Source organism: Daphnia pulicaria, chromosome 1 (assembly GCF_021234035.1).
Source record: "Daphnia pulicaria isolate SC F1-1A chromosome 1, SC_F0-13Bv2, whole genome shotgun sequence".
NCBI classification, from domain to species: domain Eukaryota; kingdom Metazoa; phylum Arthropoda; class Branchiopoda; order Diplostraca; family Daphniidae; genus Daphnia; species Daphnia pulicaria.
In genome coordinates, this window is record NC_060913.1 from 28,024,600 (window position 1) to 28,038,838 (window position 14,239).

Genomic DNA, 14,239 nt, shown 5'->3' on the forward strand with positions numbered 1-14,239 from the left:
AATAGGGCTAAATTTCTGAACCACTGGCCCACTAATAATTAAGTTGGTTCACACTGATACTGAATAATAATAATAATAATAATAATACATTCGATTTATATAGCGCCCTTTACATAAAATGATCAAAGGCGCTTGGAAGACATGGGTAATACATATCAACTTGGCTGGTTGTACAGACGAAACAAGTGGGTCTTTAATTCAGCACAGAAAGTATATAGATCAGGAGAGAGCTTAAGAAAAAGGGGTAATGGGTTCCAAACTGAGGGAGCAGCAGACATAAAGCTTATACGACCATATCGATTACATTTTATCTTTGGGACACACAAGTCATTAGAGTGGGAGCTACGCAGAGCTCAGGCAGGGACGTACCTCGTGACCAAATCACGAAGGTAACTGGGGGCACATCCATTGATACATCGGTAGACAAGGACAGCAATCTTATATTGGATACGGGCGCGGACAGGAAGCCAGTGCAGCGATTTCAATAGAGCTTTGGACGATGCGAATCGGTTGGCACCAGTAACAAGTCTTGCGGCTGCATTCTGAACCCTTTGTAGCCTATCAAGGAGATGCTCGGGGAGACCATAGTACAAGGAATTTGCGTAATCGAGATGTGGAGAAACGAGCGCACACACAAGACTATTGCAAGTAGGAAGATCCAGAAACTTTCTTATCCGACTGATGCGACGGATCTGGTAGAAAGCTTTTTTGCAAACACTGCGAATCTGGGCTTCAAGAGAAAGATGCGAGTCGATTACCACCCCCAGGTTCTTAACACATGGAAAAGGAATGATGACATCAGCTCCGATGACCAGCGAAAGTGTAGCCGGTGAGTGTTTAGTTCCGTCAGCAGAGACGGCGTCCAACTTGCCAACATTGTTTTGCAATGTGTTTTGTTGCATCCAAAGCAACACAGTCAGCCATTCGTTGAAAGGCGGTACCCTGCGAAGATCCATCGTCCTTGGTGCTGAATCTAGTATAGGCCTGGGTGTCGTCAACAAAGAAGTGAAACGAGACACCATAGTCGTTCATAACACCAAAGAGCGGAGTGGTACAGAGGATGAAAAGTACTGGGCCGAGCACGGATCCTTGCGGAACGCCATACACAAGAGGAGTTGGTTCAGAAGTAACATCATTAATCCGCACTGACTGTCGATGGCCTGATAGATACGAGCGGAGCCAACTAAGTGCCTTGCCAGTCAATCAAAAATTGGACTCCAGGCGAGAGAGAAGGATCGAATGATCTACAGTATCAAATGCCGCACTAAGATCAAGGAGGGCAAGTACAGCACAGTCACCACTGTTTACATACAATAATAGGTCATTAACCTTTTCGATCACAAGATCGAGAAGGTGGGAGAACTCCGTAAGAAATGTCGGAATACAGCTCCTTAGAGGCCGGTAGACGACAAAGAGACGGATTGAGACGGAGTTGACGACGAGAGATAGAGACAGCCACTCAAATGTAGTAGCAGAGATGGTTAGGTCCAATGGGGGAGGGTCAACCCGAATCGTGTTCCGATAAAGGATCGCAACACCACCCCCTTTGCTGCCACAGCGAGGAAAGTGCACCGCAGAATAGCCATCCGAATATACATGTTAGTTATTTTTGGTGTACGAAAATTTGTGGATAGTTTCCGTAATTTTCTTAATTAAAGCCTAGAAAGATCGTTTTTAAAGGCTAAGTAAATGTTTCTTAAAAAAAGCACAAAAACTTCTCTTAAATATTTCGTATTACAGGTATTGGCAGCAGTAGCAATATGTTTGCTGTACTCTGGAACGTTCACAAGCTTATTACATCAGCCCTCTCCCCCTCTTCCTCCCACCCAATCTCAACTATGAAAAAACTCACAAAGCAGTGATGACAAGGCCGAATCCAACCAGGTGGCTGTACCATCTCCTCTTTCACCATGCCAGTAATTTTTTTCCTGATGGCCTAATGATATTTGATCGGTCCCCGAGTTAAATAATTCTTATATTCTGTCGTTTACCTGTTTTTCTATACTTTCTTCATAACATTTCAAAGTTTAACTATTGGGTGATTCAATTCTTTTTATTTTAACTCAAAATTCATTTTACTTAATATGTCATTAATTTTTAAGAAAAAGGTTTTTTGTTTCCTTTTGACCACATAGACTAGATGCTGCCCCAAGGAAATAGATATATCCCGCGCACCCCTTTGTTTGTTTCTCTTATTTCTTCCCTTGGGGCAGGAAATAAAAATGACGTCTACCAATTCTATTTAGGCGAAGTAAAAAGATTTTTATAGTGCTGGGAAAAGTCTAAAGAAAAGGAACTGACGAATATACTTTTCTTTTTTTTATCCGAGCCCAGACCAAGAGTTGGAAGACTATGATCATCCTATAGTGCTATTCGGGGTCTGTTTTCCATTTAGCCGTTTTATCTGGTAACTCAGCGTGGAGAAGAAGTTGCGGCATGTGCTTACAAAGGGTATGTTGTAGGAATAAAGAAGTAAACACTACCTGTCAACCGTGCTTACTCCTTTAGTACTCCTTACTCCTTCGTGCTATATGTGTATACATGCCGCATCTGCTTCGCCATGCTGCGTCACCAGATCATACGAAAAAACAAAAAAGACCCTGAAGTGCCCTATTGGGGTTCGTTAAGTGACAACACGAAAAAGCACGGCATTATTCCCAATATGCACGAATGTACGAAGACAATACACGATGACACGATGACGTGTACAATATGTACAAAGAAATTTTGGGGAATTTTTTCCAAAATTTCAACCGTGTATTAAAAAACTATGCAAATTTTTTGAAGAACTTGGCTAACCCATAATTTCGAAATAATTAGATTATTTTAGGTGAGGTACGAGAAAACTGCTGCACAAAAACCGAAAAAAAGTCGAAATGGGCTTGCTGAATTTTTTTTTATTGTCACAACTATTTCTTCTGAGAATTAAAGTTAAAAAAGGGGTGGGGCGTAGAGTCAAAAGAGGGCATATAAAAAAGGGCAAACAAAGGGACAGTGTAGACCATTTTTGGTGGGTATCTGTATGTAAAAGATTTAAGTGGACTAAAATCTTTTTTTATTACGACATTTAAAAAAATCATGGTGTAACAAAACAGGGTTCTGTGGTAGTCTAATAAATCGCCCGGATCGTATAGCCAACGTTGGAATAACGTTCTACAAATAGCCAAAAACATTTCCACAGTGCAAATACTGCGTCTAGCAGGTGTTCGATGAATGACGTCAATGAACGTCTCTAATATTTGAATAGACTGTAATAAAATCAGCAGATTATTCCGTTGGATTTCTGTATCAACTTCTGACCAATCAATAAAAATATAAAATAGTCTCAATTATAAAAAAAAATCACAGTTTTTGAAACGCCTTATGAAAAATGAAAGTTAAAAAACTTTTCTTGGGATCTCTTCGAGGTAGAAAAATACGTAATTATAAAAACCCAAATTGTTCGACTTTTTCACGACTTTGTATAGTAATGGAGGATGAGAAGAAGGAGAAAAAACGCTTCTGAAGCCCCTGCAGAAATATTTTACCCATGCGTAACAAGCTTAAGACAACTGTAAAAACAAAAATGTCATGGCAACTATAAAAAATAAGTCCCCTTACTATTTTCTTTCTCCAACCTGGCACTGGACCCGAGTATAATTTTATCAATCTGGCAACTTTTGAGAAAAGGGTTGCACATGGAGTCATTTTTTTTCATTGTGTTGTCTCTCCTTCATTTCTTCTTCCGTGGTATTGTGTTAGTGAAATCGACAAGCCGATGGTGTTGCCTTTTTTCAAAACTGATGTTTTTTTTTACATTCATAACAAAAAAATTATGTTATAATTGAATTAATCTTAAAAAGATTTTGCAATGTCGCGTACGTGTTTAAATGTTTACACTTTGTATTCGCTTTTGGTAACTTTACTTTATTAATAGTTGTTTATTTTACAGGTGTCATTTTGTCATGATAACTAGGTTAGCTGCTCTAGCCACCTTGAATATTTTGATGAAATTATGTATTAACTGCAAGGAAAAAATTATGTCAGATGCCCGACAACATCTGACGTGAAATCGCCGATGTACCCCATTATTGAAATGATATTTCTGAGAATAATAACAAGTAACGGTGTTTAGGGCTGTGGCCCGGACGTTTTTAGCGGGTTTTTTTAATGGGTTTTTTAGATGGGTTTTTCTTTTTCCGCGGGTTGGAGCGGGTTGGACCAACAGAGCAAATGGGTTCAGCCCGGGCCGACCAATGGGTCAAAAAAATTTACCGGCCGGGTTACGGCCCGGGTAAAAAATCGGGTCAAACACACTTTTTTTTTACAAACTTTAAAAAATTCCCAAAATTTCTTAATTATCTTCTTCTTCCAAAAGTGACACGTCAATTCTGTCTTCTGAACACCCCTGAAAGCCCTTTTCAACCATTTATTCTACTTTTCATGCTACGAAATTATCGTAGAGCATTTGGCGGCAATATTTTGAGGCCGCAGGCATAGAGAATAGCGAGCTTCTCTATGTGACTACTAGATGGCGCCACCGCTCGGGTTGGCCCACGGACCCGGGGGTTCAATCCGTCGCCCGCCCCGTTAAAAAAATTGCCTCGGTGGGTCGAGTCGGGTTGGTTTTTTTTTTCGTTCAGCCCGGGCGGTGGCCCGGGTTTTCATCGCCCGGGCCACAGCCCTAACGGTGTTCTTATATTGGAATTTTTCGTTCAAACGCAGCGTTCGAACAATAAATAGACAATAAAAGGTAGTTTTCGCAATAGCATAAGTTTGTGGTTATACCGTCAATTCCAATTTACACTGATCTTTTTTTCATAAATTATACAAAATTTTCATTGTGCGTGGGAGTGTCACTTCGTATCCGTTACGATTCATCACTGCACTTCTGCTCAGCAATATTTTCAAAGGTATTTTCCATGTTTAGAAGTTCAAGTTTACTGTTGTGGTTTACTTGTTTGTGCAGTGTCGTCCTCAACTGAATTGAATGAAAAATTTAAAAAAAAGCTAAAACATTGCTGGAGACCTTTCCTATCACACTAAAAATATTTAAGCGAACTAAAACCTTTTTTGATTATAACAATAAATAAATACATTGTGTTAACATAAATACATTGTCATGTTTGCGTGGGTGTCTAAATCGTCCGGTTATAGGGGAGACTGGAGTAAGCCGGGACGGTTTTCGTTTTCCCCCTATATCTCCCAATTAAATCACCCTATTTTACTTTTTTACATTTTTATGTATTTAACATGTAAAGGTACCCCCCATATTTTTTATTTAATTTTAGAGTAAACCGTTTACCCGTAGGAGACGGCTAAAGTTTTCAAAAATTTGTTGGAGATGCTTATTTTGAGGGGTAAGTGAGGACACTAGGGTGGGTGGGGTGGTTCTTTGCTTTATTAGCCTTAAAACTTTCTGAAATTTAAAAAAAATTGAAATCGTGTTTCCCTATATCGGTTCTATATGTCTGTAAAAAAAATTTATGAATTATCTTGAAAATTGAGATTTACATTTTATGGATAAAATAGCTTAGCAACGCCCGATTTGAGGGCGGAGCTCCCTGCCTATCTTAACTGCAGTAAAATTTGGCTCTCTTGTCCCAAATTCCCGATAATCTCTCTTTTTTTTATGTCCATATTTCCTAAAATAATGGGTCTAAAATTCCAATTTTTTTTAAACGATAAAAAATGAACAAAGTTTCTTTCCATGTAAATATAGTATGCATTTTTTGCATTTTTCCCGTAATATCTTTTATGGCGGCCAAAAAAATTTTAAATAAAAAAGCCGTTGTTTTAATTTTTCAATATCTCCTAAAGTTATTGACAAAAACACACCAAACTTCAACCCCGAATACATAACATGTTTTTACATGTTAAACTAAAAAATATTTTAAATTAGTTAATAATTTCTATTTTTCCCCTCACTTTCCCTCTTGAACCTGTGTCCCGGCATACTCCAGCCTCCCTTACATACACCAACGTTGAAATGATGTTCTAAAAATCACCAATAACGTTTCCAAAGCCCAAATACTGCCAAGCAGCTGTTCGATTAATGACGTCAATGAACGTCTATCAATATTTGAAAAGACGGAAATTAAATGAACTGATAATTTCATGGCATTTTTGTATCAAATTCTGTACGATAAAAAAAGGCTCGATTCACTAAAGAATTCACAGATTTTGAAACGATACAATATCAGAAAATAGAAATGCTACAAATTTTCTCCTGATCTAAAATGAAAGCGGAAAAAAATTTTTCTCGGCATCTTTTCTAGGTAGAAAAATATGTGATTATAACAGCCCAAATTTTTTACTTTTTCACGACTGCGTATCTTATTAGTGAACTCAACAAGCCGTTGTTTTCGCACGACAACTGGCGTTTTTTTAACAATCGTTACGAAGAAATACTGTCATAATTCAATTAATCTTAAATAGATTTTGCAATATCAGCTGCGATGTTTACACTTTGTATTCCTTTTTAATAACATTACTTAATTAGCAGTTGTTAATTTTATAGGTGTTATTTTGTCATGTTACTGCTAGGTTGGCTGCTCTAACCACCTTCAATATTTTTATGAAATCTTCAAAATCTGTAAACTCACGTTTGAAACTTTGTATTGACGGTAAGGAAATTATGCCCAATGGGTTTACTAATACACGTGAAATTGCCAGTGTACACCATTATTGACATGAGAATTCTTAACAATATTAACAAATAACGGTGTTCTATAATTGGATATATTGTTCAAAAGCAGCGTTCGAACAAGAAATAGACCGAAATCAGTTTTTGCAATTGCTGAAGTTTGTGATTGTATCGTCAATTCTCAATTTACTCTGATATTTTTTTTCATGAGTGGTAAAACATATGCAGTAAAACTCATTCTGCGTGGGATTATCACTTCCTCTCCGACACGATTCATCACTGCTGGCAACATTTATTTGATCACATTGTCCAATATTCTGTTAAGCAGCTGTTCAATTAATGACGTCAATAAATTGTTTGAATAGATCACTATAAATATCGAAAGGGCTTCTGAACATTGAATTCGTCTCCCATGTTCTCATATCGAATTCGGGTCAACAAAATCGTCTCAGCTGAACTTGAAAATGGCCAGTATTTTACTGCTAAAGGTATCGTAACTAAAATTTAAATAAAACTTGGTAGAGATATTTGATTAACTATGGTATAATAACAGATCGTGGTTTCTCTACTTTTAATTGCCTTGGAAACTTCGAGTGTGGCGGGTAAATTTTCAAATATTTTATATTTTGTTGTAACTAATTATCACGTCTTTCGCTATCAGGAGTTCCACAGTTTGGTGAATGCACAGGGCTCAGACTCGAAAAAACGGCTTCTGGCATTGCCCCAAGGCAATGTGTTCGATTGGGTGGAACATGCTGCGATTTGGGCAGTTTTAGTAAGTCAAATATATAAGTAGTGAATATAATTATTAAAACAACATTATGTTATACTAAGTATTTGTTTACTTACCCAGTAACTAACAACCCAAAAGAAATGAAGGCAACTGAAAAGTGTCTAACCTGCTACAAATCGAGTGTCAATGTGAAATGCACTGGTACATTAATTCGATCTAAGCCTTGGAATTGGGGCACCGATGCCAACACATGGGTTACGGCTAAAACCTGCATTGCCCAGAAGGGCCAGTGCTGCACAGGTTATAATAAACCCTTCAACCCGAACAGTACTCCAAATGAATTTTCCTGCAATAATTGCTATTCTGGTACACCGACAAGCACTGGTTGCAGTGGTAAACTTCTGTCCTCTATTGATTTCACACCAAAAGTCTGTGTTCAGTTAGGAGGACATTGCTGTGATGGAGACTGGCAAGGTTCGCGTAACAATTATATGCAGTTGCTGTGTACAGAGATTAACACCTGATGCAAGTATGGAGTTCGAATTTACTGATCTTTTTTTATTTTGCGTCCAGGCACCACAGTGGGTTCAGCTTATTGCACTTCGGCAATTTTTAATTCTGCTCTTCTGAAAAATTGCAATCTCTGTTACAGTGGATCTCCAAAGGTTGTTGCCTAGAAGTAAAAACAAATTTAAAATTAAATGAATGTTTAATTTGAAACGAATTCTGTAAGAATTTATATACAGCAAATAAAATGTTGAAGCAATGAATTTTGAATTTTTTCGAACTCCAACTTACCATTTTTATCAAAAGAACCCATTGGTAAAACAGTTGAAATTAATCTTGTGCATAGGTTAAAATATCAATTGAATTCGTGAATCATGAAGGTTTTCTAAAATTTATTTTCACTAGATTTTATAAAAATGATTCGATGTGTCACATTCAGGCCAGTCATTCAGGCCCACCTTTTTTACATGCCATTCGGACCCAATTGGGTGACATTCAAGCCCAAGTTTTTTATTTAAATTATTGAATGACTGTTAAATTTGATTTTGTTTGTTTAAAAAATGACTCGCAAGAAATTACGGTTTTTAGTGCTTAACAAAAGGTGTAACTTTAACCAACTTTTTTATACATGTCCAGTTAAAGATGCAATCCAGATGGATATTTTCGTGCCAATGTATTGTAGGACACCTCCAGACGCTATGCATGTCATCTCATCTTCGCCACCGATCAGCAGCTACATCTTCTACCCAAAGCCAAAAGATGGTTTTCGGCATCCACAAGTTTATTAACCGTTAACCGTTAACGGTTAACGGGAAATTTCAAAGAGCGTGATCCTCCAGTCTTCCGTGGATTACCACATGAGGACGTGATGGAGTGGAGCATTCAGTTTCAAAGGGTGTCGGCATTTAACCGGTGGGGTCCTATCCAACAGCTCCGCCATATTGAATTCAGTCTAGAGGGGGTGGCGGCAAAATGGCTATCGGGCCTACAACCTCGTCCTGGCACGTTCGACGAGTTGATGAGAGCTTTGCAGGCAGCATTTCGGCATCATAACTATGCGATGGAACTAGAATCTCGACTGCGTTCCAGAAAACAGTTACCGGATGAGCCAGTGATGTCATACTGTTATGAGATCATTTATCTGTGCTCAAAAGTAGATCCTGTCATGCCTGAGGAGCGTAAAGTGCAATTCATTTTCCAAAACATGGAGCCGACGTTGATGAAAAAAGTGTTTCCCCAGATGGACCGGCCGAATATCGATGAGCTGTTTCGTCGTCTAGAAGCTCATAGTCAGGCGGCCTTGATCGCCGAACGATCGACTCCAGTTAACAACATTCTCCCTGTTCCACCCGAGAGTGGAAAAGAGGAAATCAAAAAGCTCGTTCGGGAAGAGGTCTCGAAAAATTTGGACCCTATCGTTCGTAAACTGGAGGAGACAACGCAATCGATGCGTACCGCTGGGGGGTCGGGATTTGATTCGCAAATGAGGTCATCATGGAGAGGGCGAAATTCCCAGCGGCGAGATCGTCCAAATAAAAGGACAGTTGACGGGCGACCGATTTGCAATAACTGCGGGGATTCCGGGCACGTAGCGCGCGGTTGTTCAAAGGAGAAAGGATGCTTTGATTGTGGGGATCCTGGGCATTACTCACGTGAATGTCCCAATCGTCTAGTCGCAAAGTAAAAAGCGGGCTGTTGTGAACGAGTTGTGAATTATGAAACTCTAACTATTGTCTTTAGTGAAAGTCGGTGAAGTTGTTTTAGGTTGGCGAAATCCGGGCCTTGTGTAGCACCAACACTGAAAATTATGGCGAATCGTGGAGCCATTGTACGGAAAAAGGAAGAAAACTCTGATTGTGTTCAAACGACAAGTGCGCCGAACAGATTGCCCGTGACAATATTTAATGTCAGATGTCTGCAAAAACAGATGAATCCGGAGTAGAAAACTTGATATGCCTGAATTATTTCAGATTTTTAGGTCCTATAGCGGAATGGGGAAAAAAGTGGGGTCCATGGATTTGGTGCACTTGAGTGGTGGATTGCTTGTTAAGAAAATTTATTAAGAAAAATTTAAAAAAAAACGGCTTTTTCTTCGTTAAAAATTTTGCCCCCATTTAGTGTTTCCAACTAAAATTATCTAAAAATTCTATACTTTGCAATTAAAACTTTGTTTTTCTGAGCATTCTTTTAAATCAAAACAGGATTTTTAAAAAAACGTTGTTTTGGGTGGATTGGGACAGCAGTGGGTTAAGGGAGGTAGATTTTCGTGCCTTCACTATTTCTTGGGACCTTCATCAATTGCTAATCCATTTAAGTGACAGATAACCGAATCCAACCCCCCTTGATTTTTCCCCTATCGCATACACGCAGTTTTTTTCCAATAAGCAATTTTTTTGGTAGACTTATTAAAATGAAAACTATTCTAACATATAGAATTCATTAATGTGGATATTTAATTTTTTATTATTTTTCCGGTTTTTTAATAGACTAAACAGTGTTTCACATCACCAACCTAGTGTCCCAATCATAGGTGAAATCTGAAATAACTTCCCGTGAATTAAAAATTAAAAAAAAAATTGCCAACCCTAATGGCTACGTGCAAAAATAATCGCTGCTTCCGACGAAAATTGTATTTTTGGAAACGCTGAGAAAAACACCCTTTTCCCTATGAATCTCTCGCGCGTTCCCAAACTTTAGGTAGGAACTGTATCATTTATTTTAAAAGCATATTACTGAAGTTCGCATAAATATGGGAAACTTTTTATTTTATCTCCCGCCGTAATAAGAAGCATTATTTTAATGTTAGTCTCATCCCAAATTTTCTATTACCAAATAAATTTTAAAAAATGGAAGTATGGCACGCCGAAAGGGTCACAAAATAATGTTTAAAAATAAAATTTTCACCGCAACGTCATCTAGCGGCCAAATAAAGAACTACATGCAAATAAATTCCCTTTTGTTGCCCAAAAACGCCGTAATTTTCTTCGCTTATTCGTTAGTACGTGAGAAGAACTCAGACCACTCAAACTAAAAAAAAAATGAAAACCACTTTCGCAGTTTTTTAAACTTTGTAGCCAAGGTAAATCATTTCATCTGAGTCATCAGAGAAATAGATCAATAGAAATAAATATCGCATGATTACTAATAGTAATACCATACAACTTATTTCAGTAAATAGGCTACGCTTGTAATTTTTAATTTTAAGCTTCAGGTACATCTAACTGCTACCACCTTGCTACTAGTAACATGGTTAATATGACAGGCCGACAGGTAAAAATAGGGAGACAAGGTGCGTATTTCTATAAGTTAAAACCCGTACGCTAAAAACGATCCGCCGATAGTTGCATTGTTTTGTTTTTTACTAAAAAAAAATGTTTGAATTTTGCATGGCGTTCTATATTTGACCGCTAGATAGCGTTCGGCGTGCCATACAGATTTAAAAAGAAACTTATTTACAAAAATAAAAATTGGTTAAAGTAGTCTGAAGAGAGTGTATATTGCTTTACATGGGTACAATGAGAAAAAGGTTAAGTGGCCTAGTTCCCAAGAAAGCTGCATGATGTCCAAATCGAAAGAAAATTTCGATTTCTGAGTTTCTGACTCTAACAACCTTTTTATACAATTATCTCCTAAACTACAAGACCTACAGGACCAAGATTTACACTAATTGATTTTTGTTTTTGTTTTTTTGTTTTTTGTTTTTTTACGTGAAATTCTTATCCTTGCTGTATATTATTTTATTTGTAACCTATAGCGCACTTTTGGTCTTTTTGAGTTGCGGGCTCCTTGATATAAACTTAATCTAATTACAGGCTGTATAATTACTAGCCTATTTTTGCCATAGGAAAGACCAAACAGTTTGCCTACCTGTAAATGTAATGGCATTCTAAGTTTTTCCGTTCTTGGAATTTAAAAAAATAAGAGTCAGTCAAAATAGAGGTAACATGGATTATACTTGATCTTGTACGTGTGTCTAGTTATGCTGCAAACCCAGTTGAAACCAGAATATCGTTTAACGAAACTCGTGATGAAATATGTCGTCGTCATCGTAACGACACCTAAAAATTTCATGCTTTCCAACACGGTTATTCCCCCCCCCCCAATTTTATTTTTCCGCGAGTAATTTTCAAATTTCACATTTTCGTGTGATAAAATTTGAATAACCCACTTTTTTTAAATAATATAGTATAATATGTCAGCGATGGACAACAAAACCTATTTTTACAAAATCTTCAAGATTTTATTGGGTTTAGAGGTTAACTCTTCGCATCATGGTAAAACTATCAGAATTTAAAAAAAAAAAAAAACTGAGCTGAAATTTACATCAGGTTATATTGACAATAGAGCATCAGCAAGTTGTTACTTCCAATAATTTTGCGTAAAAAATAAGAGAGAAAGAGACGTATAATCATTGTTCGAAGAAGCCGTTGGTAATAGCCTGAATAGCGTGTCAACAAAGGTTCAGATGAAAAGGCAAATTGAAACGAGTTCCAATAAGTCGATCGATTCAACGAGCTGCTGCTTGTACAATAGATTCTCTTGCAGGTTGCCTAAAACTTCTAGTGAAAGGTCGATTAAGTTCCGCTGAACTGGTATTTTTGTATTTCTCGTAAATCGAAGTGTATCCCGCGGTGTTGGGAATGGCGAAATGTCAGCCAGTATAGGCATATATAAACAAAAATATATAGAAGATATCGCTACACGCAGCAGCATACAGCAGTTGCTAGCGGCGCACGCGGTGTATACTTAATGACACCAGATATTTCTGCAAAATGGGCGGTCAGTCGGTCAGCTATAGACGGGAAAGAGTACCGTACTTTCATTCAGTCAACTTTCGGAGGTCGAACGAATAAAACGCGGTAAGTTATTGTATTTAAAAATTATCCATCACTATAACACATGCAGTTCTCGAACCTTACTTGTCCGACCAATATATATAGTATAGATGCTGACTAGTAATAACTAGAACTAGGCAAGAGGTTCGGAGTATATCAACGTTGGGTTTAAAAGGAACTGTGTAAAGGCTATAGCTTAAACGTTGTCACAACGAAAACAATATTTCTCTAATGGTGCTGCATCGATTTTTTTGTGTTCCGCAGTTAATCTCAGATTGATGGATCCATTCGCAGTGTTTCTCATAGCCACTGGCTGTGTTTTGCTGTTACCTTTCTCCTTTTGTCTGGCGTGTATGTGCTGCCAATCAAGTCGACCAGCCGAACCTAGACAACTCGGCTCGCTTTTGGTATAATTGATTGATATTCCAAACGAAGAGAATCACCATTGCAATGGCATATAAGACAAGCAGAAATTTTACATCAACATCAAGGTATTGTGCAGAGTGCTGTCCATCTTATGTATAATTTTAGTACATTAATTTTTCGATTTTCTCATATTCATTTCTAATTTTCTTTTAGACGCGATGTTGCGCTTGATATAGGCGAATAGAAGAAGACCAATGTAGGTGACCGGGCTGTACAGGTTCAATAGCCATCCATCCTCCTTTATATAACGCGCGCGTGTATATATTAAATGGGCCGTGTGCAACATGCACGTGATATCGCTGGCTGGCACGCATTCACTCTTGTTTCGGGCTTCCCCCGCGATGACGCAAGCCTCGCTGTTGCACACTGGCACATTTCGAAAGCAAGACTTTTATCTCTGTATCCCTCCCTTTGAAAGCATGTGCCATTGTCTTCTGATATGTGAGCGCCAGCACGGAGTGTTTGCGCTCTCTTCGAATGACACGGAAGAGAATCTCAAGTCACGGTATGCGCGACAACGTGCAATATGTTTGAGTGCTGAAGACGTATGGGGCAACGACTCTTTGTGTCTGATATTTTATGTAGGCCTACCTTTCTTAATATCTCAGTTATGAATTTTATTTGGTGCTATTAAGGCTATCAACGACTCAGACGATTCAATTTAAAAAATTTTGTGATAGCCTACATTTTGGTTGGAATAAGCTTTCCAAAACTATTGATGATCTCACATGTAGGTAGGCTACTTTATGTGCAGTCACGCGGCTGCTTTATAATATTTTTGATGCATCAATTATTATCTAGCATCCCAAATTTTTTCCTCCATGGCTGATGAATTATGCACATTGCTCATTGATAAGATTTGTGCAATGAGAAAAAATATATCCAGAAAAATTTTTCGAATGTCATTCAACCCACAAATAAAGTAGTTTGTCTTATAAAACATGTTCGACCACTTTTTTTTAAGGCTAGATACTTCGCTACTTCTACTAATGGAGAAATAACAGAAAAATATGATTGAAAAGGTGCGCCAAGGTCAACAGTGTTAACATTTTGTAATGATAATGGGCGGCCGGTATTTATACAAAACAAAAAGAACAGAAAAATTCAAAAAGG

At 37.9% G+C, this 14,239-nt stretch overlaps 2 protein-coding genes and 1 long non-coding RNA gene across 3 annotated transcripts; 2 read left to right on the plus strand and 1 right to left on the minus strand.

Moving 5' to 3' along the window:
* Positions 1-353: 353 nt before the first annotated feature.
* Positions 354-956, minus strand: LOC124320916. Its single transcript, XM_046783825.1, has one exon. The coding sequence runs from the start codon at positions 954-956 to the stop codon at positions 354-356; it is 603 nt and encodes a 200-aa protein (XP_046639781.1).
* A 5,683-nt stretch (positions 957-6,639) lies between these two features.
* LOC124342328 lies at positions 6,640-8,128 on the plus strand. The gene is made up of 5 exons (XM_046795635.1): positions 6,640-7,113; positions 7,179-7,227; positions 7,287-7,400; positions 7,479-7,832; positions 7,932-8,128. Exons 1-5 carry the CDS (start codon positions 7,090-7,092, stop codon positions 8,033-8,035), a joined length of 645 nt encoding a protein of 214 aa, XP_046651591.1. The 5' UTR covers positions 6,640-7,089; the 3' UTR covers positions 8,036-8,128.
* Positions 8,129-12,401: 4,273 nt separating this feature from the next.
* LOC124321155 lies at positions 12,402-14,049 on the plus strand. The gene is made up of 3 exons (XR_006914163.1): positions 12,402-12,724; positions 12,965-13,191; positions 13,280-14,049. It is a non-coding gene; the product is annotated as an uncharacterized LOC124321155 (long non-coding RNA).
* Positions 14,050-14,239: the final 190 nt, after the last annotated feature.

Coding starts and splice junctions, on each gene's coding strand:
- LOC124320916 (XM_046783825.1), bottom strand. CDS start 956: ATGGATCTTCGCAGGGTACCGCCTTTCAACGAATGGCTGACTGTGTTG.
- LOC124342328 (XM_046795635.1), top strand. CDS start 7,090: ATGGCCAGTATTTTACTGCTAAAG. Junction 7,401..7,478: donor CTGCGATTTGGGCAGTTTTA/GTAAGTCAAATA, acceptor TTACTTACCCAG/TAACTAACAACCCAAAAGAA. Junction 7,833..7,931: donor CTGTGATGGAGACTGGCAAG/GTTCGCGTAACA, acceptor TTTTGCGTCCAG/GCACCACAGTGGGTTCAGCT.